Source organism: Pipistrellus hanaki, assembly GCF_964339955.1.
Source record: "Pipistrellus hanaki genome assembly, chromosome: 11".
Lineage (NCBI taxonomy): Eukaryota > Metazoa > Chordata > Mammalia > Chiroptera > Vespertilionidae > Pipistrellus > Pipistrellus hanaki.
Genome location: NC_140513.1, coordinates 68454552 through 68481626, shown reverse-complemented (window position 1 = coordinate 68481626; position 27075 = coordinate 68454552). Strand labels below are relative to the sequence as shown.

Genomic DNA, 27075 nt, shown 5'->3' with positions numbered 1-27075 from the left:
GAGGGTGGGACTGTGAACTACAAGCTACAAGTGGGCGGCAGAGAGCTACAGGAGGTGCAGGGCAGCAAGCTGTGAAGGGTAGAGGGGCAGGGTGGCAGGGGTGGGGGGGGTGGGGAGAAGGGGAGGATTTGCTCCAGGAGGGCGGGACAGCAGGCAGAGAGTTTGAGGAGGGCGGGGCAGCGACCTACCAGCAGCTGTGGGCAGGTGGCCAGCTGAGGCAAGGGGCTGCAAGCTATCGTGCTGGGATTCATGCACAGGGCTACTACAATACTATTAGATATAAACTGTAATTGAAAAATAAAATTTAAGTAAAAACAAGAGAATAAGCATTGATTAAATATATTACATAGAGTTTTCTGACAAATAGTTCCTGGGTAAGAGAATAAAAATTAAAGCAAAGCACAAATGTTTTATTTTAAACCAAAATTTTAATGTTTATCCAATTTTCTAGTTTTACTTAACTTAGGTTAAATGCCAATAAAAACTACATAAAGTACTCAAGCTTTAATGAGAGTGTTTAGTTTATGTGTCGCATTGAATGCTCTCCTGTTTGTTATACCAGGTGTGTTTTCAGAATCATCCACACTGTGCAGAGTTTAGAGTGACTAGGCTCTCCCAACCACTGCCTCACAGAGGGACTTCTCAGAAGTATTCCTTCGGGTTGAGGTGCCAATGCTGTGCAACCTAACCACTGACATACTGTAACAGCTTAGAATAACTGATAATAGAAAACCTGAGTTTCAGAGTTTACATAAGCACTACACATTTCATAGAGGTTTCATAATTGAATAATAATAATTAAAAAAGAAAAGCTTGTGCTGTAGTTCAAAAACCAGCTCAACATCAGTCGAGTTGATCATATGCACTTACCGACAATTTTATTAGGAAGGATTAGTTTTAAACATAAAGACAGTAAGACTCTAAGACATGAGAAGTTGAATACATGATATCAACCCATACTTTACCACTATTGGAAATATTACAGTACTACCCAAGTTATTAAAGAAAGAATGGGAATAGCATACTGTATTATTCATATCACTGCTTGTTAATTTTTTTTTTTAACAACAAATGAAGAGAGTACAGAGTTTGCTACATCAGGCATTCCATTTATAATACAGTTCTTTTTAAAATATACTTGATAATAAAGTATTAAATACTGAATGCTTTATTTTTTTTGAGAAAGAATATTCAAGCATGAGATTTATGCAAAATCATTTGTGTGCATAAGAAAACTGCAGTTGATGCTGTTTCTCTTAATTTAGATGTATCAATAGTTTTGCAAAATTCTGATGAAATTTTTTGTCCTAAAGTCTAGTCACTGAATGTACCACATGGGAATAGATTTTTGCTTCTGAGCATAATACCACCGTTACTAATATAGCTCAAATATCCTAAATGTAACAGCTTTTAAATTTTATATTAAATGGACATTATTCATTGCTAATTACTACTTTCTGAAGTTCCCAAGCTGAACACTCATTCTACTCAAAACACAACGAAATGTTGCTGGTTGTACTTCCCAGTACTTCATCGGGTTCTTGAATAAACTTATTGCACTGTATAAAGATTTCTTCATCTTTGGCACTGTTGGGCAGAAATCATTCACTCCCACTTTCGTAATTGAATTCGAATGAAGGAAGATTATCTGTTGTAGTAAGAATAAGGATGGATTTAAAATACATAGTAAATGTGAAAAGAAGATACTCTGTTTTTCATGGGTTTATTTTATACGGACTTGAATGTATTTCACTTAAAATAGATGTACTCGTTTATGATTGTTAAATAATCAGGCCCATGCGTCTCCATTGGTCTCCATTGTTAAAACGCAGGCCCATGCGTCACATACAGAAGTGCTCTGTTTGTGAAGTGTGCTGTCAGACTCGCCGAGGCGGGAGCACTCGCCTGCCCGGCACCACTCTTCTCTGCACAGCTGCCAGGGAGTGCGGGCGCCTCAGTGCCATCTGTGCAGCAGTGCGCTTAAAGTGTTAGAATGGAGTTTAACGCTCTAAGAATTAGGCTTGCAATATGAGTGTGAAGAATTGTTAGCATTTTATGTGATCAAGGGAAAGAGTTATAGAGCCGATTTTTTGTAAGTTTGTTTTATAGAAAAACATGTCTGTTGACATCTTACATACGTATCTGTAATATATTATCAATAGTTGAATCTTTGCACCGGTGGACGAAATACAATTTAATAGGCTGTGTATATGTCTTTAACTTAAATTATTACTCAGAGTGCACGATATAGAATCTTTCCTTCATTCCCTTAACATTCCTTTAAATTCTTTCTTCTTTTGGGGGGGGAGGTGGACTGAGATTTGTGGGATGTAAAAACAGTCTACTTAACTGACAGCATTTGGCATATAAAAAAATAGGAGCCTTTTGCTGGACAAGCTAAGTATTGGTTCTGGCTGTTAGGCATGAGAACTCGAAGCATTACTAAAGCCGTTCAATTTGGCGTTGGAATTCCTGTGCCCGGTGTCTCAGGGATTTTGTGATGATGCTTTCTGAGCTGTGCAGTTCTCCAAGTTCAGTGTCAGTGCTAGGGGTAGTTTTCCCAGCCCGGTCTCTCTGGGAATGGGAAGAAGTACTGGACATGGGTCTGTTAGCTTTGTGCACGTTCACTGAATTGTACCATTATGACTTGTGCTCTTCTCTGTGTGTGTTATAATTTTATTCAATTTTTAAAACGCTAGCAAGAGTTTGCATAGGTTTAAGAGCTTCCAGAAGCTGGGACCAGAGCTACTTAAGAGTGAGTAGGCAAAGATGGGACAGCTTAGGAGAGGGAAGGCTCAGGTCATACTCGCTGGTTAACAGGAGACACTGAAAAATTCAAAGCAAAAGTGGTGACCTTGAGATGAACGCCTTCACATGGCACTTCCATACTGATGGCTGGTATCTGACAGGAGTGTAGTTAACAAAACTTGTCTACAGATAAATAGGAAAGAAATCTAGAGGCAAGTAGCTCAAAGCCTAGTTTTGGTCTCCACATGTTTTGCTTCTTAGAAAGTGAGAACATTGTATATTATAGCAAGGAAAGTATATGAAGAAAATGGGCTAAAGTGAGATGGGGTTAAATAGGGATTCTTAATTTGAGGTTCATAGGTGAGAATCGGGGAGATCTGTGAAACTTTTAAAATTCTGAGCAAAATATTGTCTTCATTTTTGTTCTTGGGAATATCTTTATTCGATTCTTCAAGGACTCTGTGGCCCCTCCCTCATATGTCAAGAGTTGCCAAATTAGAGGGAAAAGATTTATAATAATGAAGAACAAGAAATGTGAACCTATGACGTTCCAAATATGGACTTTTGTTTTTATAGTCTAGCCTTAAGTTTTTAAGAAGCATACACTTCTAATTGAACACCGCATTGGTAGTGAAAATATGTAGGACCTTGTCCCCAGGGTCTGCCTTCATGAAATGTCTACAGAGTGAAAGAATATGTGATTTTACTGGGTTCCTCCCACGCAGTCCTGCCTTTACAGAGCTGCTGCCATCCCAGAACCCTGAAATTTGCTCTCCCTCTGCCACTGGGCCTTAGTCTCAGCGGGAGAACAGGCAGGATGGAAATGGGTACCTGCCTGTATTAATGATGTTTCTGTGGAAACCGTTCTCCTAATGCTCTCTTTCTTTATCCTTGCTACTTGCTTGGTCTGTGCTGTAAGTACTAATATGCTTCATAAAAACAAAAGTACTCATATCTATAAAACACAAGTAGAATGTTTTACCTGGAGATATTTCAACTCCTGTAATCCTGAAGGGATTTTTTTTAGTTTATTGTGTTCCAAATGTATTTCTCTTATGCGTGGTATGTTAGCAAGACTTCCATTTTCGATATCTGTGATTCTGTTGTTTCCTAGGCCCAGCCTAAAAATGATATGAAGTTCATCAACTCTTAAGCAGATAGTGTGATAAATTCAGCTCAAAACACAACTGAGTTAAAAATATAAACCTTTCCTAGCCTATCTAATAAAGAGGGAATATGCTAATTGACCATCACACCCTCACAAAGGTGGTAGTGCCCACAGCCAATAAGGAGGAAATATGCTAATTGACTTCATACCCTCAAAGATGGTGGCACCCACAACCACAAAATGGTGGCATCCAGTCTCCTCATCCCAGCGGGGGTGGCAGGCGTGCGGCATGGCCAGGCCTGCCCCCAGGCGGGTCTGGCCACTCCACACGCCTGCCTCCAGCGTTCCCCCCAGCCCTCTCAGCTCCCCAGCCCCCCAGGGCTGCCTGAAGCTCAGGTAACCAGGGCCGGCCGAGGCTTGTTCTCCCGGCAGTGGCAGCAGCAGAGGTGTGATGGGATGTTGTCTTCCCTTGATTGCCGGCTCTCTTCCCACCCCTGAGGGCTCCTAGATGTGAGAGGAGGCAGGTTGGGCTGAGGCACTCCCCTCCAGTGCATGAATTTTCATGCACCGGGCCTCTAGTCTATATTTATATTTGTATTCAGAGAAAGGTATTTCATGGTTTTATTTAACAGCCCTCTCCTTCACTGTCAGAAAATTCTTTATGTAAATTACTAGAGGCCTGGTGCATGAAATTTGTACATGAGGGGGTCCCTCAGCCCAGCCTGCCTCCTTTCACAGTCCAGGAGCCCTTGGGGGATGTCCGACTGCTGGTTTAGGATTGGGCCTAAACCAGCAGTCAGACATCCCTCTCACAATCCGGGACCACTGGCTTCTAATTGCTCACCCGCTTGCCTGTCTGATTGTCCTTAACTGCCCCTCTGCTGGCCTGGTTACCCCCCTTCCCCCCTCACCGGCCTGTTCACCTCCAATTGCCTTCCTCTCCCCCCCGTAGAGCCTGGTCGCCCCACGCAGCTTGCTGCTCTGTTGTTTGGTTACCCCTCACTAACCCCCTGCTGGCCTGGTCGCCCCACACAGACTGTTCAGCTGTCTATTCAGTTGCGATGGTCACTTAGGCTTTTATATATATAGATACTTTTAAAAAGGAACATTTGAAAAGTATCATCTTCCCTGGCCAGCTTTGCTTAATGATTAGATCATCAGTCTGCACACTAGAGAATCAAGGGTTCAATACCTGGTCAAGGGCACATACATAGTTGCAGGTTTGATCCCTGTCCTTAGTCAGGGAATGTGCAGGAGGCAACCAATCGATGTGTCTCTCTCACATTGATGCTTCTCTCTCTCTTTCTTCCTCCCCTCTCCCTTTCACTCTTCCACTCCCTCTAAAAATCAATGAGAAAAATATCCTCACTCCTTGAGCAAGGATTAAAAAAAAAAAAGTGAAGTGTCTTGTGATTCTACTTGGTGCCCTCTTTCATCACCACAACAGAGTAATAGCAGCTCCTTCCAGCTTTTCCTTCACACGTTCCAGTCGCAACAATACGAACTTCATTAGGTCCCTATCCACATTCTCCAGGAAACTTCATTCACATTCATCGCATAGACTGCCCCTTGCAAGTAAGGATTTGGGGAACTTTTACCTTTGCAGATCTTTGTATCGTTTAAAATCCTCGAGTTCCACTTTTGAAATTTTATTATCATCTAAATGAAGCTCTAATAAAGTTGACGGTAGCTCTAATGATAAGGAAAGAAATGTATGTTAGATCAAGTAAAATCAAGCCCCATTGATTATTTAATTGTTGAGAATCACAATATAGACGTAATTTTTTAGGGATCTGTTTTTCAAACATACACAAAAATGGAAGCTAGTATAATGAACCACCATGGCGTTGCCAACTTTCAACAATTATCTTAATTTTTTCAGTCTTGTTTTATCTACCCCATTAGTTTTTTATTATTTCTAATTGAATTTTTGTGACATTGGTTAATATCAGTTTCAACTGTACAATTCTATAATACAACATCCGGGTATTGTGTTGTGTGTTCACCTTCTGTCACCCTCTTTTACCTTCCCCCCTGCCCCTGGTAGTCACCATACTGTTGTCTGTGTCCATTTGTTTGTTTTGCTTAATCCCTTCACCTTTTCATACAGCCCCCCAACCTCCCTTCCCTAATTATTGATTATTGAAAACAGTTTATTTGTTTTTATTCCTTTCTCTAATGATCTCAAATATATTGTTGATTTGTTCAAGTTTGTATCCTAATAAAGTTTACCGAGTACATTTATTGGGTTCTTAAATCTGTTTTCCTATTACATTCTCCCTCTTCTATTGAATATTTCAGATTTGATTTGTTTTAGATACTCATTTGTGGGTTGGGCTAACGACTTCCACAAGGTAGTTTATCATGGTCCTCTAGCCCCCTTACTCCTTAGGACCTAGTAGTGAGATTTAGAGACAACCAGATTAGACTCAGAAGGAGCCTTCCACCTGATGGTCTTAGCATTCATTGGTGACTCCTAGGCCCATTACTTCTTTAAGAATGGGAACATGGGCTGGCCATTGCTTCTCAGTGGCAGAGCATTAATCTAGGAACCAATTCCCGGTCAGGGCACATGCCCAGGTTTTCCGCTCGATCCCCACTGAGGGGTGTGCAGGAGGCAGCAGATGTTTCTCTCTCATAATGTTTCTATCTCCCTATTTTCCTTTCCTCTCTCTCTAAAAATCAGTAAAAACGTTTTTTTTAAAGGATGGAACTTGATGATTTTCCTGATTTTATCATTCTTTAAGCATTTATTAGGTGGAATTCTTCTCTAAAGAATTTTCCTTATTTATTTACTGTGTGATACAGTTTTACAGAAAAGGCAGCATAATGCTCCATTCTTTCAAGAAATGAATTAGTACAATGCCCAGAGGTGACCAGTGAATTTTTTTAATATCACTATGAACACGTGTTTTTTTACTCTATTTGGTCCATTACAATATTAATTATTTTCAATTAGCAGTAGTTTCTGCATAAATCAAGAGAAGCATCTCTCTCTTTTTTAAATTCTCACCTGAGGATATTTTTCCATTGATTTTTAAAGAGTGGAAGGAGGGGGAGAGACAGAGAGAAACATCAATGTGAGAGAGACACCCTACTGGTTGCCTCCCACATCTGCCCTGACCAGGGCTGGGGATTGAGCCTGCAACTGAGGTTCATGCCTTTGACCTGCATTGAACTTGGGACCCTTCAGTCTGCAGGCCAGTGCTCTTTCCACTGAGCCAAACTGGCCAGGGCAAGAGAAGCATCTCGTAATTCTTACTCTGCCAAGTGCCACCTGGCACATGGCAGCTTCTCTGTGAATGCTTGCCCCTTCTCTCCTTCAATCTGTGTGTTCTCAGATTAATTGAAGCTGGAATATAAGATAGCAACCGGAAAATTAAGTTAGATTTTATTTTATTCTATGTCAGACCTAGTATTGTATGTAATACTTAGTATTAAAAATGTAAAGTATTATTTGTCAACCAAAGGTTCTAGTTAACTAGCTGAGAAAGGGGTTCTATTTTTCAACTCTTGCTGAAACATTCCTTCCTATATCGGTGGCAAAGACTGATGAAGGTAATTAAAACATCCTTATAAATACCAATATTCTTTGTAGCTGAGTTTATGTTGATTCCAGAATCTATTCTGAATTTTAAAAATAAATAAACTAGAGAGCAGGAAAATAATTCCAAACCAAGAGTGTTCTAATTTCTTGAATTCTGGTTACTTTTTTTTTTTCCTATGTTTTTATTGATTTTTTACAGAGAGAAAGGCAGAGGGAGAGAGAGTTAGAAACATCGATGAGAGAGAAACATTGATCAGCTGCCTCCTGCACATCCCCTACTAGGGATGTGCCCACAACCAAGATATGTGCACTTGACCGGAATCGAACCTGGGACCTTTCTGTCCGCAGCCTGACGCTCTATCCACTGAGCCAAACCGGTTAGGGTGAACCTAATTACTTTATGGAATGACTATATACTCACTTCAATATATAAGAGAAAAGGTTCTCTTTTTAAAGACCTTATATATTAGTTAAGCAAATGCATACAAAAATCACTAGAAAAAGTTCACAGTGTATGCTAGCCTACTCTAGAATATTTATAGCGAGACAAAGAAGAGAAATATCTGCTCATGTGGAGGAGGCAGGGAAACGTCTTGGGTTTGTAGATCTTAAGGGGACTTCTCCCTAGGCCTGGAGAAGGTAGGTAAGCAAAATGAAAAGTGTAGGCTCTGTAGTGAGCAAAAGTATGAATTTGGGTAGCGGCTCATTGACTGCTAACAAATATCAGCATGCTTTTATACAGGTGTTTCTATTCCTATCCTGTCTTCAAACAAGCCTCTCCTCCCCTCCACACAATACCATTTATTATAAAGTAGTGTTTTCCAAATGTATAGGAAGAAAACATTTCTCACTATCTTTATGTTAACTTGTCAGGTATGGTAAGGACTTATTGGTCCTAGTTCATCTTGCCACAAGGGGTTGAATTATAACATTTAGGCCGTCAGCCTTCACATTTTGTTGTTGTTAATCCTCACCTGAGGATATTTTTCCATTGATTTTTAGAGAGAGTGGAAGAGCGGGGGTTGTGGGGAAACACACAGAGAGAAATATCAATGTGAGGCACATCCATTGGCAGCCTTAACATTTTAATTTTTTAAAATTGATTTGAGAGAGAGAAGAAGGGGGGGAGAGAGAAACATTGACCTGCTGTCATCCGTGCATTCATTGGTTGCTTCTTACCTGTATCCTGACCAGAGATCGTACCCACAATCTTGGCCTATCAGGACAAGGCTCTAACCGATTGAGCTACCCGGCCACGGTTAACCTTAGCATTTTAACAAATAATTTTAAAAAATATATATTTTATTGATTTCTTACAGAGAGGAGGAGAGAGTTGGAGAGAGAGAAACATCGATCAGCTGCCTCCTGCACACCCCCCACCGGGGATGTACCGCCAACCAACGTACATGCCCTTGAGCGGAATCGAATCCGGGACCTTCCAGTCCCCAGGCCGATGCTCTATCCATTGAGCCAAACCGGTTTCGGCAACAAATAATTTATAAAACAAAAACTTAACTGGAGCCGAAACCGGTTTGGCTCAATGGATAGAGCGTCGGCCTGTGGACTGAAAGGTCCCGGGTTCGATTCCGGTCAAGGGCATGTACCTTGGTTGCGGGCATATCCCCAGTAGGGGGTGTGCAAGAGGCAGCTGATCGATGATTCTCTCTCATCAATGTTTCTAACTCTCTATCCCTCTCTCTTCCTCTCTCTAAAAAATCAATAAAATAAAAAAAAAAATAAATAAAAATAAAAAACTTAACTGGATTATTAATGTCCTAGGCATCTCAAAGGAGTAGTTATGTAAGTTGAGAGATTTTATTCCAATTTAAATTCCTAAGACATAAAAACTTCCTTTAGGCTTTAGAAGAATCTTGAAAAGTAAAAGCTTCCTTTTAAAGAGACACTGCACCTGAAGAGACTTGCAGTCCATATGGTTTGCAGTGGCTCCATGTCTGAGCCTCACCTCCCACAGCACTAGCTCTGCAGAGCCTCAGGTCAGCCTGTCCTGCCGCCCTGCACCCCCACCTCCCACCCCCCTGCTAGCCCAGCACCTGGAAGGAATGGGGGGCATGTGACTTGTTCCGTGGAGTGTGTACTTTTGTTGTTCTAAAGATGAAAAGGTAAATATTAGAAAAACAGCCACTCCTTGAATGAAGGTGGTTTTTAAATTGTGCAGTTCTGAATGAAACTGATTTTCCTGTATTAAAAAATTTTCCCCTTGTACTTAAGATGATTTTTCTTCTAAGCAAAAGATCACTACTTTAATAATAGCATCTGCTGTATCTTTCAAATGCTAAGCTTATATTTGTTTTATTTTCTGGGTGAGGTGGGTGGTACAAAGGGTTTATGATGAAGCTGCTGCTTTTACTGTGGATCCTGAAAGGCAGAGCCGAGTGAAAGCAAAATATATCATTAACCGTAGGGGTAGGGATCAGAGCAGGAAGGGAGAAGACCCATGTCAGGGTGAGAAAAGCAAGAATGAGAAGGCAGTCCTGCCCAGGTAATCATCAGACGAGTAATGCATTAGCAACTTAGTCCACTAACAAACTTAAGTATGTTACTGCCCGGGCAGTGTGTCTCAGGAAGTGAGCATGGAAATATGAACCAGGAGGTCGTGGTTCAATTCCTAGTCAGGGCACATGCCAGGGTGCAGCTCCATCCCAGTGTGGTGTGCGCAGGAGGCAGCCAGTTAGTGATTCTCTCATGATGTTTCTCTCTCTCCCTCTCCCTTCCTCTCTGAATCAATAAGAATAAATACATTTTTTAAAAGAAGTATTTTACTGTAAGGTGTCAGCTTCAGATCCCATGGTAAAGTATGGAACTCACTCTGGTAAGTTATGTCACTAGAGGGCGTGTCCCGGGTCCTCAGCATTGCCCTGGGGCCTCTCTGTGCATTGACTCATTATTCTGACAGCAGCCCTGTCACCCCTGCTGGGGCCAGTGTCTGCCCAGCCTGGCCGCACAGCGCCAGCCCAGGACAAGAGTGCATGTCCTTGGTTTTCTTTACAGAATTCTTACCTGAAATAGGTACTTCACAGAATAATGAAGTATAGATAGCAAACATCAGGAAAGGAAAGGAAAACTAGGCATTTATTTCTTAATGTTTGTTCTCACTGCGGTGGGGTGGAGATTCTGGCTTCATACTACATATGGCTCTTCATGGTGTTCATGAGAAAACACTCGATTTCATACTGCACTGAGCAATACACTGGCAGAAAGGATTCTGATGACAGTTCAATGGTTTCAGTATATACAGTTTACAACATTACATTTAATGGTTATTTAAAAAATAGGATGACATTTAAAAATAAGTTATTTTACACAAAGTGAACACAAACCTTTAGGAATTGAGGTCAGTTTTGCTTCTGCGATTCGGACATGGAACACTGTCACCCCTTCAAACGCCCCCGGCTCAATCCCGCTGTTGTCGAGAGGGTTGGCGCTCATTTCTGTGGGGGAAGCACACGCTTAGCGGGTGTGGGGAAGGAGGCCTCGAGCACGCACAGCCCAGGAAGCAGCGTGCTGGGCTGTTCTCGGTGCGTCTGCTGCTGTCTCCTTCCTTTTCCGTCAGACTCAGTAAAACTTAGTAGGTTGGAATATAATAACACGTTTACCACTTTGCAAACAATTACTAAATCAATAATTTATCATTCTCTTCCAATCATAAGCATGGTCAAGGATTCATTGCAGGAATATTACAGTAGAAAAAAGATCAGCCTTCATATAATTCAAAATAATTATTTGCCAATGTATATTAATTTGTTACCTAAACTTTTAAAATTACTAGTGTATGAAATGGTTACTTAATTAACAGAAAATAACCGAGGCAGTGCCAGTAAGCGATGCTGCGGGAAGGCAGGTGCTTGGCTGAGTGAAGGGCACACATGAAGGAGAACGCTGGCTGGGAACCTGAATGGGTGAGTGGGGAGATGGCATGTCACTCCATGGGCGTTAGAAGAACCACAGAGTGGAATTTCAACTGCACACCAAAAACAATCCTTAGCTCCGTGTCTTAAAGCAGTGAGTGAGCTTAGATGTACATTCCACACAGTATCCGGATGAACTTTCTGCACTGTATGGAGTGGTTTGTACAATACCTTTAAATTTAATGATAACAGATTTTACCGATTAGGGAGCATCAGAAAACAAAAACCATACTACATATTTAAGAGCAGAGTCTGAGAGTTCATGTGTGTGTGTATTACAAAAGGCATCTTTCGGTACTATACAGTTTTACTTTTTATTTGATTTGTAAGTGGTTATCTAGGTAAAGAATATTAGAATAAAATATTTTTAAGAAATTATCAGTCTTAAAGGTTAATAATGATAAAAATGTCTGTCTCTGTGTATTACTTATAATTTCTTAATGTCTTATTTACTTGCAAAACTTACCCAGAACATGTAAAGCATTCATTCCTTTGAATGTTTCCTTTTGTATTTTCTTAACCTTGTTATCATGAATTCTGAGTTCTGCTAACGATTTAGGAAGGTTAAGTGGTATTTCATTTAGTTGATTGTGGGACAGATATAATCTTCTCAACTTCTTTGTGGTTTGAAAGGCTTTGGGGTGTATCTTTGTTAGCTTGTTGTTGTTCAGGATCAAAGCCTAGATGAAAAATAGACAGTGGCACCGGATTAGGAAGCAGATGGACCTGCCGGGACTCCACAGTGGCCAGTCACTCTGGAAGTCAATGCAGATTGCATCATTTTCTATACTTGATTAACAGTGTCAATAATTCCTCAGCCCAATCTAAACTAAATATGTATATATTTACACTGAGTTGGAACAGTGCAGAGCTTTAATGAGTGGTTTTGTGTCTTTGGTTTATTTTGAGGAGGTGATGTGTTACATGGTTGAGGCCCCTCTAGTTTCCACTTTCTCTTTAGGGCAGTGGTTGGTAGTATTATCTTTATCTTACCTTAGAATTGGTTCACTCTGCAAAATTAAGTTTAACCTCAACTCTTTTGTGTTTCCTTCTCTTTACCATTTCCCCCAGAATATAGACCTGTCAGAATAAGCTACCACAAGTGCCCTCAGACATAGTTCAGATACTGGGGACAGTGGGGATCCTGAGGAATGCCTAACCCTTTCTCAGTTCTGTGGGATGTCTCCCTGTGAAGAGGCAGCATCCTTTAGAGGAGACAACAACCGGAGAGTAAAAACACTTGGTGACCTAGCCAATCAGCAGTGAGTATGCAAATTAACCCAACCAAGAAAAAAACTAACCACTTGGTGATGTCCTTTTCCACCCATTGTGCCCTGTGGAGGGTGTTAGCTTCTATGGTGGGGATCCCTGGGACATGGGAACTTCAGAACCCAAACTGGGAAGTCTTTGGCAGCCAGAACTTGTCACCCTAGTAATGATTTTCACTTCAAAATGAACCTTGCCTAATCCTTCTTTTACTGCCAGGTTTTGCAAGGGTGTTTCACCAGGAGGATGGCAGGTGGTGTAGCTTCCTTAGGACTTTTGCCTTCTGCTGTCCATTCTTTCAGGGGGCTGCTCTAGATGCACTCCTCTTGTGAATGTTGTCCCTAATTCCAATCTACAGCAGCCTTCCTGTGGTTTCCAGACGGAACTAACATCCCTTTCTGGTGTTATTCCTGTTATTCGTATTACACAAATAAATGCTTTGATAGCTAAATTATGTTTATTATTATAGGCACTTTGCTTCTCTCTTTTCTTGCTCTTCTTTCAGACATCACAGTGCTGATACAGTTTTTACCTGAGAAAAGGTAGGGCTAGGAGAACAAATGAAACTACAGTTGTTAGCAAATGGTAACATGTACTCCTTTCTGAATGCATGACGCCAGTTATAACTCTGTTCTCTTTCATTTGGTTACATTGTGGTGTGCGGTCCGGGGAGGGGAGGGGCGACTGGAGGACGTAACAACTTGATGAACCTTCACTCAACACTTTGAGGTCAGTTTAGCAAAAATTACGTCTGCTTGTGGTGACAAGGAAACGACCCAGTGCAGACAAGCGGCTCCCTGCTCTCCTTTCTGCCCGCCTGCCTGCCCTCCGGTCTCCCTTCCTGTCTGTGCACTTCCTGTGCCTCACTGCCAAGAGCCCACAGGGAGCGTGTGCCTCAAGAGGCCCTCCATCACGTCTGGGTCTGTCCCCCTCCCTGGGTCAGACATGCCATTGTCAGAGCTTCATAAAAGCAGGGTAAGTGGTACAAACGGGTAAGAGTTTTGTGGCATGCCGTCAAATGCTGCCCCAGCAAGTGAGGTGAGCATCTTGTCTCCAGGGAAGTGGTACTTTCAGTGTTGGCTTTCATATAATAACTGGAGGCCCGGTACACGGAATTCATGCAAAGCAGCCCTTTCTTCCCCTGATTGCTGGCACCAGCTTCCCTCTGGCACCCGGGACCCTCCAGCCGCCTGCAGGCACCCGGGATCCGGGCTTCCCTCGCAGCCATGGCTTCATCCAGAAGGACGTCCGGTCTAATTAGCATATTATACTTTTATTATTATAGATTCCAAAAGGGGCAGTTATAGAGCCCTACACAGTATAGCTCTAGGGAAGGCCAGACAATGAGAAAAATATAGCCTTTTAGAAATAGCCACTATGATGAGTGTGGCTGTGACAATGAGCTGGAGGTGATGTGGGAGCGCGTGTATGTGTGTGTGTGTGTGTGTGTCTCACTCTCTAATGCTGTGTTGTTCTTGTAGAAGAATCACAATGCTAAACCAATCACTGAAGCATAATATAGAGAATTCACAGAATATCTAAAAACATTTTTATTCTCTTTAAAGACAGGTACTGATGACACTGTAATTCAATAAATGGTTTGCGATAGATGTGAGCCCAGTTCTGCCTGCCTGGAGAACACACACCCTCCAATACAGTGCCCCCTCGAAACTGCGCCTAAGAGACCACCACGGCGGCTGAGATGGCTCTGCCCTCTCCTTGTGCTGCCTTCCCCTGACAGGCAGGACTACCGTGGAGGAAGTCCCGGGAATGCTCCTGAGGTGCATAATGCTCTGACAAATTAAGCTGAAAACTTTTCATGGTTTTGGTATTAAAAATGACATTAAACATTCTTGTGGTCATATAGCTGAAAATAGGTTAAGAAGTGGTAGAAGCGTTCATAGGCTCTTTTTCCAACTTATGAGGGTAGAATGATGGTCTTGCCACCTCCACTGTTCCTGTGGTTGTCCTAAACAGGCAGACTGGATGGATCCTGGGTGGAATCCATTGTGCCATTTCTGTTTCTGATTGTCTTAATATTTAAGTGAGACCTCGGTTATAAAATAAATATATGTTCTTCCAGTTCCCCCCCCCCCCCCCCCCCCCCGGAAACTATGCTATGTATGGGCTTAACCAAATCTGAGCTGTCTGCATGGTACGTTTGAAAGGCCCCAGGAGCCTAGGTGGTGGAAGTGCAGAGAAGAGAGTGGCTTTGCAGGGGGCTGACTTGGCTCCATTCCAGGCAGGTTTGGGGTGAGGACTGAGCGAGAGAGCCTAGTAGAGAGCGTCCCTCTTGGTGCCGAGGACATGATCAGCCCGATCTTTTAGCTGGAGGAGGGCACAGCCCTACTTGGATGGCAGCAAGAGCCACGTGGGCACAGTGCTCCACCGTCTCCGCTGTAACCTCACTGCAGCTGCCGTGCTTTGAAAGCCTTCGCTCAGCACAGCAGGAGGAGGTGGACGGGCCTGCGAGCAGTGCTGGCTGAGCACCGTGCCCAGGGGAAAGGGATGCCTGTGACCCTGTGGAGTCAGGCTCTTCCCAAACTTCATTGCAAATTAAATGAGAAATTTTACTCGCTAAAACCTAGAGTCTCAAAATTAGAAATAAAAATCTTTTAAATCTTAGAAAGTTAAATGTTAATAAATACAGCAAAGAATTTTTTTTATTTTATCTTCTAAGGGCTAGAGAAAAAAGCCATGAAAATATATATTGTCATTTAGATATACTGCATGTGGCACTGTTAGACTTAAAACGATGGGTTTGTTACCCATTTCCTTAGCACTGTATGCTAATAGTTCCTATAAGGACTCAATGGTATTCGTTTTAGTGTTTACCGAAATAGGTAAACACTCATTTAAGTCCATTTAGTTAATTCTTAGCCCACTGCCTTTCACCTGATTGTTGTCAGTGAACACCACTTGGATTAAGTCTATAATTTTTCAGAACACCACTGAATAGCCATGTTTCTGTGCCCCTTCACACAGAAAAGTAAGTCTGACTTACACAAACACAATACGAGTGATTATTTTAGCAGTGGTAGAGATTTTCACTTAAATATTTGAAAATATGAGCATATATTCTTACATAAAGTGAAGTGAGTCCTTTAAAATCATTTTCTTTGATTTCCTTAATTTTGTTGTTTTGAAGGTCAATCATTCGAGTATCCAATGGAATGTTTCTCGGGACAGAGGACAAGCCTGAGAAATAAACAAACGTTAGATGTACACTCTTTGCTTAGAGGAGATAGCTGATATGTTAGGCTGTGCACTTGCTAAAGTCCATGGTTACCATTAATAACAGATGACTTAACATGTAGCGTATGACAAAAACATTGTTCTTTGGAAAGGCCTAGACCGTTTCCAGTCATTTATCTTTACAAGCTGTCTGGCTGGCCCAGCCGTCACCGCTGGACTGCTGCCTGGGGCCTGGTGTGGAGGAGGCCCCGCGAGGCCAGCTTCTGTGGGTGCACTTTGGCTGAGGAACATTCAAGTTCTTTGCAAAGTTTTGGTCTGTTGTGCATTTTAGAATTCCGTTTTCTGAGGGAGAAGAGGGACAGATACCCAGACGCTTTTCGTTGTCCGTGTCCTGGGAGGGGCAGTGTCCGCTGCTAATGGGAGGCGTGTGGTGAGGTCTGTGCCCGGGCAGATTGGTTCAGTGGACTTTATTTTATAAGGTAACTAACTGGTCGGGGGAACACTATTTGCCAACAGCTCTCTGATGACAGGTGTGTGCTGGGCAGAGCTGGGGAGCGGCAGGGAAGCCCTTGGCCTAAGGACGCTGTGCTGAGGACACGCATCCTCTGAGTCATGGCCACGGTGAACAACCCGGCTTACACCCACCGCTGTCAAGCTGCAGCCTGGGATGCAGCTTAGAAATGATAATTCCCCACTACAGCCCTTTCTCACGACAGGGTCTGACTCAGCCTCTGCGTTTGTCCTTTCTGCTGCTAGTCCCACACTCTTGCTGCTGTGCTTCCAGACTAGCTTCCCTCAAACATTACCTCATCTTATCATCCCCATCACAGCAAGGCCAGAGGTAGAGCTGAAAACCATTTTCTTCTAGCCTGTGTATTCCATTCAGATTTTCCCACTGATTCTAGTTCATAATCTTAACGAATGCTTTTTGTTCACCACTCTCGTATTGTCCCTTAATAGCACACTTTGTACAGTCTCTGGAGTGGATTGTAACAAGCTTTGACTGGTGCCCAAGTGCCGTAGCCGCAGACGCACTCTGCAGCGGCCCTGATGGCCCCGTCCCCGGAGAGGACTTCCTGCAGTGTGACACATTTGAGTCACCTCTCTTTCGGAAATAGCCGAATACAGCAACTCTTCATATAAATCCCATGACATCCTCCTCTTGAGCAGGGTCTGAGTGTGCCCCTCTATTTGAGAACACATTCATTAAAGTATTAAAAAAAAAGAGAGAATTACACATTTTTAACAGACTTTAAAATGTAATTTCTATACTCAAATCACTAAAAACAAATAGGGAATTGTCTTTAAATGAGACGTCACAACTCTGTAACCTGTTTATTCTCCTGGACAGTTGGTTAGTTTTTTTAGTGTAGAGTTTTACTAGAAAGCAGTCTCAACCTTCCGGTACCCTAAGGTGAAGAACGTGCAGTAACATCCACTCCTTCTGAAGGAAATGAAATCGAAGCACTTTGGTTCGAATTTGGGAAGAGAAGGAAATGTTTATATATGAAATTCTCATGGTTTTCCTCTGACTTTCAAAATAAGTTTGCATGTGCTTCGTGGTTTGTTATACTTTTTAAAAGTTAAATTTTGTCAGAATAGGATTATTCTCCAAAACAAGTTGATGTGTTCTTACCTAGATCAGAACAGTGTACGACTCTTGAGTAGCACTGGCATCCAAACGGACATGTTGAAAACAGTTCGAATGGGAAGAAAGGGTTAACTGGCTCTCTTGTTGGAAAAAGAGAGTTGTCACCATCATCATCACCTTCATCTTCCATGTCCTTCAGCATCATATTCTTCAGCGTCATGTATGAAGGGCGAAATAAAGGTTTGGCAGAGCACAAAGCCAAGAAAACTAGGAGCACACACTCCTTCATGTTGTCTTGTGTACGGGGCCAGTCTAAGACTAAGTAGACATTGAAGACTAAGTTAATAGTTAAACACAATTCTGCAACTGAACTTTTCTCAGAAGTGTCATTCTTGTTCATTGTGAGAGTAAATTTTGCAACCTTTTAGAAAGTAGTTCAGCAGTATGCATTCGAAACTTTTAAAAGATCTTTGGTTTTCATCCAGTATTTATGCTTTTGGAATCTAATCTCAGGAAGCAATGCTAATGTGCATAAAGATGTTCATTATAGAATTACTAGAGGCCTGGTGCATGAACTTCATGCACTGGGAGGGAGGGGTAGTGTCCCTCAGCCCAGACTGCACCCTCTCCAATCTGGGACATCCCTCTCATAATCCGGGACTGCTAGCTCCTAACTGCTCACCTGCCTGATTGCCGCTAACCGCTTCTGCCTGCCAGCCTGATCACCTCCTAACCACTCCCCTGCCAGCCTAATCAATGACTTACTACTCCCCTGCCAGCCCAATCGCCCACAACTGCCTTCCCCTGCGGGCTTGATCGCCCACAACTGCACTCCCCTGCCGGCCATCTTGTGGTGGCCATCTTGTGACCACGTGGGGGCAGCCATCTTGTGTGGGAGTGTGATGGTCAATTTACATATATACTCTTTATTATATATAGGATATATGACTAGAGACCTGGTGCACAAAATTCTTACATTAGGGGAGGGGGGCCTCAGCCCAGCCTGCGCCCTCTTGCAGCCCTGGAGCCCTCAGGGGATGTCTGACAGCTTAGGCCCGCGCCCCCTAAGTGAGCAGTCGGACATCTGTAGTGCTGCCGCAGAGGTGGGAGCCCAGCTTCTGGCTGAGCGGGGCTCCCCCTGTGGGAATGCAGTGACCACCAGGGGGCAGCTCCTACATTAAGCGTACGCCACTTGATGGTCAGTGTGTGTCATAGCAATTGGTTGCTCCTCCATCGGGCTGAAACCAACCCTCTGACATCTCCTGAGGGGTCCCAGGTTGCAAGAGGGCGCAGGCCAGGCCAAGGGATCCCACTGGTCATGATCAGGGCTGGGGAGGGATGCAGGAGGTTGGTCAGCCAGGGAAGGACTGTGGGAGGGCTCTAGGGCACGTCTGGCCCATCTCACTCAGTCCTTATCAGCTGGACCCCAGCAGCAAGCTAACCTACACCCTGGTGGTCAGTGAATGTCATAGCAACTGGTCCACCAATCGACTGTCTGCTCCTTGGTGGTCAGTACACATCATAGTGAATGGTTGAGCGGCCTTAGCATATCATTAGCATATTACACTTGAATGGCTGACCAGATGATCAGACATTTAGCATATTAGGCTTTTATTGTATAGGATAGCAAAAAATTAAAAATGGCTAAATGGAAATAGTTATGTGAAATATGGCATATTCTTAAAATACTTTGTAACCTACAAGATATTTGCACAGATGTTTAAAATTATGAAATATTTTTAAGGAAAAACAAATATAAAAATCTATGCATAACAAACAAACAAAAACCCTGACACAAATATACCTAATTGATGATAATCTCTGGGTGATAGAATGATGAATGACTTCTTGTGTCTTTTTCTTTTTTAACTTTTATAATGAACAGTAAGTGCAACTTTTTTTAAAAAAAAAAATTGACTTTGAGGAAGGGAGAGGGAGAGAGAAAAGCATCAATGTGATGGTGACACAGAGGTCAGCTGCCTCCTGCACGTGCCCCACTGGGGGGTCAGGATTGGAACCAGCTACCTTTCAGTGCACAGGACAATGCCCAGCCAACTGAGCCACACATCTGGGGTTGATAGGAAATTCTTTATGTTGAAGCCAAGACTGTCTTCTGGCACATTTCTCTCTCTTTACTAATTTTGCCTTCTATTAGCCATGTAAAATTAATCTTATATTTTTGTATTCTCATATTCTGATCACTTCAAAAGAGAAGTCAGGCAAACCTTGATTCCACAAAGAATTCACAATTTACAGCAGGGGTGGGAACCTTCTTTCTGCCGGGGGCTATTTGGATACATAAAATATCATTTGTGGCCATCCAAAATTATCAACTTAAAACTAACCTGCTACATTTGGTCAAACATTTAATTAACTCACCCCTAATACCTTGGCAGGGCCAGACCAAATGATTTCTTGGGCCTATAGCCCTCGGACCGAAGGTTCCCTACCCATGATTTACATCCCATCTGAGGTGATACAGACTTGATAAAGTACAAGTGATTGTAGATCCTAAACCTTAAGTCTGTTTATCAGTAGAAAAATATGGAATGTCCAGGGGGGAATACGGCATAGTAATGTCTCTCTCCCCGCCATTTCCCCTCCCCCCATTATTCAAAAAGAATATAAGAGAATATTGTCATATAATATGATGTGACTTTTAGTTATTTGTCCTTATTTAATATTTTGATGGCTTAGGCTCTTGCTTGGTTAGTTTTGGAGGTATTTATATTGTATTATTTATAAACTAAAATTTGTCTTTTTCTCAGGAAGACTCAGTATTTTCCCAATATAGACTAGTTTTGCCAGAGTTTCTTACTCATGGAGAGCTGTGGATTTTGGTTTCAAGTTTCCCTAGATTGGAATAACGTTTGGAATGTACTTTATGTGCTGATAATTGGTATTAACGGAGCCGTGGCACACGGAGGCTCCTCCCCTGGCCCGCTTTGTGTCTGGAGAAGCTGAGACCAGCCTTCTCCCTCCTGCACTGGCCACCTACTGTTGGCTTCTGCCAAGTCCAGGCCCGGTGACTTCCAGACAGTGACCCAACTGTCCGAGGAGAGGCCGGGCTGAGAAGTTCGCCCGGATTCCCATTTGGCAACAGACCTGAGAAATGTCTGCCTGAAATTGCAAAGGCTCCTGTTTTCCACTTCAATGTTCCACAAACTTGGAATGGAAAATTTGTCTAAGTGAAATGGTATTTCCTGTCAGACACTATTATTAGGGAAACATGTTATTGCTTTTAAATTTCATGCTTGGCAACTTTTCCCTTTGGCTGAAATGTTTATATCAGTTCACAAGTGCCATATATCAGTGTTACATAACATACTCTGCACATCCAGAGGTGGAATCCAGACTAAATCCAGGTGTAAACAAGGTCAGTTAGACATCCAAATATGCATTTGGAATCTTATTCACAGCACCTTTTGGTCATGGAAACGGATACTTTTATAGATTAGACTTTCCTTAAAGAAACTGTAATGTTACCTTGTAAGTGTAAATATCATCTGATAAAAGAACTTGTTGGCTGCTCTTCCAATTTTTGTCCATCAGTTTTTCAATGCCTTCTAGCAACCTAGCTGCTGTCTTAAAAAGCAAAAGCTTCATCACTTTTCTGCTGTTTCCTATAGTTCCTTAAGATTTTTGCTTATAAATCAATCTGTTTTGTCTCAAATCTCAGATCAAGTATAAAATATTCTGTTTTAATGTTTTAATATGCAGTCGCTAGTTGTAATAGAGGCCTGCACGTCCCCTCATCTTCCCAGCATTACACAATGTGTGAAACGTGGAAAACAAAATATCAGGATGCTTTTGCATATGTGTGGACTTTGGATTTACTTTTTTAAACAATTCAGTGGTTCTTGGTGGGATGAAGTTGTAAAAGTACTTTACAGTTTTTAGAGAGATCTGCACCCCTCAGCTTTCTCTGTGACTGATCCTACACACGTGGCCAGGGCTCCTGGTTGTCACCCTCTGAGTTGTTAACAAGGAAGAATGCTCTGCGCTATGTAAATTATGAGGAAGTAGAATACCAAACACATTGTTTGATTTTCTTAAATCTAAGTTTTAATACAAAATTTACTTTGGAACAAAAGAAAACTTTGTTTTAAATTCTGACTTTATGGATTTTTGTGAAAAGAAGTTCCTAATTTTTTATGTTGAATATAGATCTAGTTAAACTGTTGCTGGTCATTATTCTTTCTTGAAATTATATAGATTTCTGTTTTTATTGTACAGTGCCATTTCATCACCTAAGAATAAGGAAGACATTTATCAAAGGAAAATATGACCATTCAAATGTGTAACTAACTAAAAATGAAATTTGAATAATTTATATAATTTTAAATACATTAGAAAATATATATTTACATTTCAAAAGAAATATTCACTATTTAATTTAATGTATTTATGATATTCTCAAACTTCCTTATCATTAATTATTAAGGCAATATTATTTTCCTAAAGAAGATATAGATGTTTGTTTAAATGATTTTTTACAACTAACTATGTTAGCATTTATGGCAAAGCACAATGATGGGTTTTCACTGAGCTGTAAAAAAGTCACAATTATATTGAAATAAATTCATTATATGTAAAACAAAAAGTTATTTTAGGTTGCTATGTAATTAAGTACTGGTTTTTAAGAAATTAGACAAACTTTAAACTTTATCCTATAATTTACAAGCATTTATATTAATAATATTAATGTCCCCTTAGTATTGATTATAAGGTAATTGTCTACTGGAACATGAAAAAAAACCCCACATGAAAACATACCTTGTAAGAAGAGAGCAAGTCCTCATGAAGTCAGGTTTCCCAGCATGTACTGCTCCTCTGCAGGGATGTCCTCATGTGCTCTGCAGGGAGGAGAGGAGGGGTCACATGCACAGAGGAGAGGGGCTGCCCCTGGTGAGCTGCTTCCACAGATGAACCCAGCGAGCGCTGAGGAGCGAGATTAAAGCTCGTTACTGCTCATGTGTTTTCCATCACTGTTTGTGTTGTAGCCAAAACTTCCAGCTAAACTTGAGACGTCTACTGGAAGATTCTGAAGAAAGGAGTGCTTACTAATAATACATGGCAGCTGGCCACTGAAGTACATGAAGTCATTAAGAAATCCTGATTTGAAAAAAATACTTTATGAAATTCTTAAATGAATGAATACTTACAAATTACAATTTAAAAAACTACCCTATATAATCCAACAAAATATTTATCTCAATTATAATAATAATTATTCTTAGTAAAGAATATGAACATTATTGAAGCATAAACCTAAACTCCAAGTGTATCTGAGTGTATCAGGAGCCGTGCTGCTGGTTCCTCCTGCGGACGGAGCCACTGCAGAGAGCGTCCTCCAGCTTTCCTCTCGAGGCGCTGAGCCCTGCCGCAGGCCCCGAGTGCCCAGCTCCCGGCTGTGGGTTCTCACATGGCATAGGCACCTGGGCCCAGGTGACACCTGCTGGGGCTTTCCCCTTTCAGGAGAACATCAGCTGTGACAACACCGTCTTTAGGGAGGTCTCTGGAGCAGAAAGATGTCCTCCTCGGAGAAGAAAGGCCCCGTTAGCATACCCTTCCCCACTTACCCCGAGAGAATGCCCCGCTCCTCCATCAAGAAGGCCGCATCCTTCCAGAGAGGACATTGTCCTCATCTGCTGAGAGGGCCTCCGTGCTGGATGCCGGGCTCCCGGCACTGCCCGGGCCCCGGCGTGCAGGCCTGTCCTCACAGCGCGCCTCCCGTCAGCAGTTGTTCTTCTGCCCGGAGGATGTGACCATCCTCTCCCTCCCAGAGAAATGGCAGCTCCAGCTATGGGGTGTGTGTGTGTGTGTGTGTGTGTGTGTGTGTGTGTGTGTTGTGCTGTGGCTCAGGTGTGCAGCCCCCCCCCCCCCCCCCCCCAAATAAACTCCTTTTCTTGGGCCTGGAGCTGGACCGTCCCATGCGCTGTCCCCAGGGTGGCGGCTGCGGGTTTGGTGAGAATGCTTATGTTCTGTTTCTTCAGTTAGTTTAGTTCAGCTGTGGCTTTGTTTTTGAACTAACATGGCTCCTTGGCGAGCTGTGACATCTTGGAAGTTGGTGGGATTTGATTAACCTGCGTTCCACGAGAGCAGCCGCTGTGATGGAGGCCCTGGGGTGTGATCGTATTTGTTGTGCACAGTGTCTTTTTTTAACTTTAAGCTGAAGTATGTCTGACAGAAATGTAAGCACATTATAATGGTACGGCTCAACCTCACACCCTGCGCCCAAGCCTCCGTGCCCAGGCCCCGGCTCCGCTCGCAGCCCAGGCCCCGGCTTCGCTCGCAACCCTGCTGGCGTCCCCGGGGCAGGGCGGCGGCCGCGCTTGCTCTGCTGGGCCGCTTGCTTCATTCAGCGTTGAGGTTATGAGGACCCCCCCTCCCCCCATCCGTTTGGTTAGCAGTTATTTGTTCATTGTCATTATTGTGTGGTGTTCTATTGTGTGAATATGCCACAAATTACATACTTTATATTTAGTCAGTTGGGTTCTTTCCCATTTGTAGGGCAGCTATGGACATTAGAACATTCTTGTCTGAGGCTCGTGTGTGTGAAGTTTCGTTATGGCTGTACTTAGAAGCTTCAGCTTCTCTTGCAAAGTAAAGCTGTCAGTGCGCCCTCCTTACGAGGTACCGCTGGGCTGGGCGGAGGGGCAGCTCTTCCTCTCGGTGCAGCGTGTCCGCCCCTCTCTGCCTTGGCCTCTGCTCACCCCAAGTGTCCATCCACTCTCCTTTCCGGCCTGTCCCCTGCACAGCTCCCCCAGGTGGCTTCTGCCTGCCTGCGGGCCGGGAGGCACTGGGGGCGCGGTTTTGTAAAGGTGTGTGACAGCCGTTTTCTCTCTCCTCTCGAGAGCCCTGAGCTTATCTTCCTCCTTGCTTCGATCTGGCAGAGGGCTACAGCATCATGCTGGCGGGTGGTGCAGATGGGTTATTCCCTCTGATCTGCAGAGAGGGCGGCTAGGGACCCCTCCAGGGCACATACCCTCCATAGTCTTGGGATTGCACCTCGCGCTGTGGAGATGGCCCAGCAGGTGTGGACTCCGTTTGGAAGGATATGGTAAAGAACGTGTGTTCTTTATGCATGACATCAAGGTAGTATATAGCACACATTCACAGAGTTTTGAAAGGAATGGCTTTGACTTTCTGGATGGTGTTTTCTGCGTGGTGTGGATTGCTCAGGTATCCTTCAGGGTGGACCAGGCAGCTTTGTGGTTCATAATGAATTGATGATGTACCGCAGGTCATCGCCATAGGCAGGATGGAGGCTAAAGATGTGTTTTGTTTGTAGCATATATATGTTTTTTAAATCAGGAAATTTTATATAAAATCCAAATTTACAGAATATCTTCAAAAATCAATCTGACAGTTCTTAATTCCTGTATGATTCCAACTCCGGGCAGTGCCTCCCTCACGTGGCTCCCCTCCCTCTGTGCCCTGTGCCGCTGAGCACTCACTTCTGTGATGCGCAGTTGAGGGAGATTTCCCTTGAGAACAAAGTTATGCTATAAATTGTCATTTAGAATGAATTGAGTTTATGAAGAATGAAGGTCATATACAATTTAGTTTAAAATGTTATGTGGATTTATAATATTTTAAAATGATGCCTGAAAAGTCAGTTTGTTTTGAAGAATGCTTACAGGTCAAGGTCTTGTTTTAAGTAAATTGCCCAGTTTGTTCCACTGAGAAGACTGAAAGCAGGGAGTGTGTCTGCCTTCGGGGTGTGTGTGAGGGACTGCTTCCCACTAGAAGGATCAGGTGCGGCCAGGAAAGTATGAGTCATGCTTGAAGCATCTCAGCATGCCAGCAGGCCTGGAAGTGAACAGAGATTGCTGTAGTGTGTAAACAGAACATGGAAACTGGGAAGGGAGTTTGAACACCCACAGACAAATAAGAATGGTAATGGGTTATAACATGTCAGATGCAAAATCTTTTGTATAATAACGAGAGAAAAGAATCTGAGCTCCTGGAGAAGCATGCTGACTGTGAACACGGGAGGACAAAGTCCCTGTTGTGGATCCGTCCCGGGCAGGCACATGCACAAGCCAGCCAGTGAGTGCATGAGTAAATGTTACACAAGATGGATGGTTTTCTCACTCTAAAATCAATAAATAAAAACGTGAAAAAGAAAAACTCACCTCTGTGTACTCTCCAGTATAGTAATTAAGGCAAAAGTAATAAATGGAAGCTGAAAGGATATGGATGGCAAGATATTCACAGAGATCCAGTCTTACCTTGCAGATTGTCTCATAGCTAGAAGCCTGGTGCATGAAATTCGTGCACTTGGGGCGCGGGGGTGGGGGGCGGGGGCGGAAGTCTCTCAGTCCAGCCTGGGCCCTCTCACATTCCAGCTCACCCTCACTCCTTACCACCCACCCAGAGCGGAGGCAGGAGCGGCTCCCCCACTGCCATTGTGCTTGCCGGCCACGAGCCTGGCTTATGGCCGAGCGGTGCTCCCCCTGTGGGAGCACACTGGCCACCCAAGGGACAGCTCCTGCGCTGAGCGTCTGCCCCCTGGTGTTCAGTATGTGTCATAGCAACTGGTCGTTCCGCCATTTGATCAATTTGCATATTAGGGTTTAATATATAAGATTACAAGGTGATAAAGATACCCCCTTACCTTAACGTCTCAGCATCGCCACTAACAGGCCAGCCCAGCATTTTGAGCCTCATGTTATAATGCAAAAAAAACATTGACATCACCTATGTAGCATTCTTTCCAAAAATGTTTTGATTAAATTTAATCTTGAGGAAATAATTGGGCAAATGCAGATAAGTGACATTCTACAATGTAGCTGACTTGGACCCTTCAGCAAAGTTAAGAAATTGCTACTCTAGCGAAGATGAAAGGGCCAGGATGTGAGCTCATTTAGATCTAAATTATACACACACACACACACACACACACACACACAGGAAGTCAGGAAATGATTGTGATATTTGGGGGTATCTGATACAGACTGTATGTTAGGTGATAGTTAATGTTAAATTTCTTGGGTTTCATAATGTGAAGGATGTTGTCATCATCTCATGGTTATGTAAGAAAATGTTCTTAAAAGATTCTTAGGGAAGTGATAGTTTTAATGTCTACAACTTACATTCAAATGGTCCAGACCCTGTCCCTTGCAAGTACATACATATGTATGTGTAGCTATATAGATATTATGCATGTGCAAAGAGATAAAGTGAATGTGAGAAATACTATTAATTGGTGAATGTACGTGAAGAGTATGAAGATGTTCATTTAACTTTTTAAAAAAATATATATTTTATTGATTTTTTACAGAGAGGAAGGGAGAGAGATAGAGAGCTAGAAACGTCAATGAGAGAGAAACATCAACCAGCTGCCTCTTGCATACCCCCTACCGGGGATGTGCCCGCAACCAATGTACATGCCCCCGACCGGAATCGAACCTGGACCTTTCAGTCTGCAGACCGAAGCTCTACCATGAGCCAAACCGGTTTCAGCTCATTTAACTTCTTATGTGGCTTTAGAAATATTCCTAAATAAAGGGGGAATAAATGCTAAATAATTGTTGGAAATAAGGCACTTTGCCTTAAAAGTAATTTTAACTCTTTGTTGTATCCTTACCTCTAATTAAATATTTACATGTAAAACTTATTTTATGTTAATTAAGGAGTTACCCTAGAAGGGATTCTTAACCTAGAGTACATGAATCCTTAGATAATT

The 27075-nt window shown here is 42.8% G+C and overlaps 2 protein-coding genes across 4 annotated transcripts in view; one reads left to right on the top strand and one right to left on the bottom strand.

Moving 5' to 3' along the window:
- CENPP (centromere protein P) overlaps positions 1–27075 on the top strand; it is a 191546-nt gene that overhangs the window by 93939 nt on the left and 70532 nt on the right. The gene's annotated exons all lie outside the window — the stretch shown is intronic.
- On the bottom strand, positions 857–22409 carry ASPN (asporin). The gene is made up of 8 exons (XM_084899040.1): positions 22158–22409; positions 17427–17699; positions 15681–15793; positions 11796–12009; positions 10742–10852; positions 5455–5548; positions 3731–3869; positions 857–1648 (listed from the first exon to the last, which is right to left on the bottom strand). Exons 2-8 carry the CDS (start codon positions 17668–17670, stop codon positions 1451–1453), a joined length of 1113 nt encoding a protein of 370 aa, XP_084755166.1. The 5' UTR covers positions 17671–17699; positions 22158–22409; the 3' UTR covers positions 857–1450.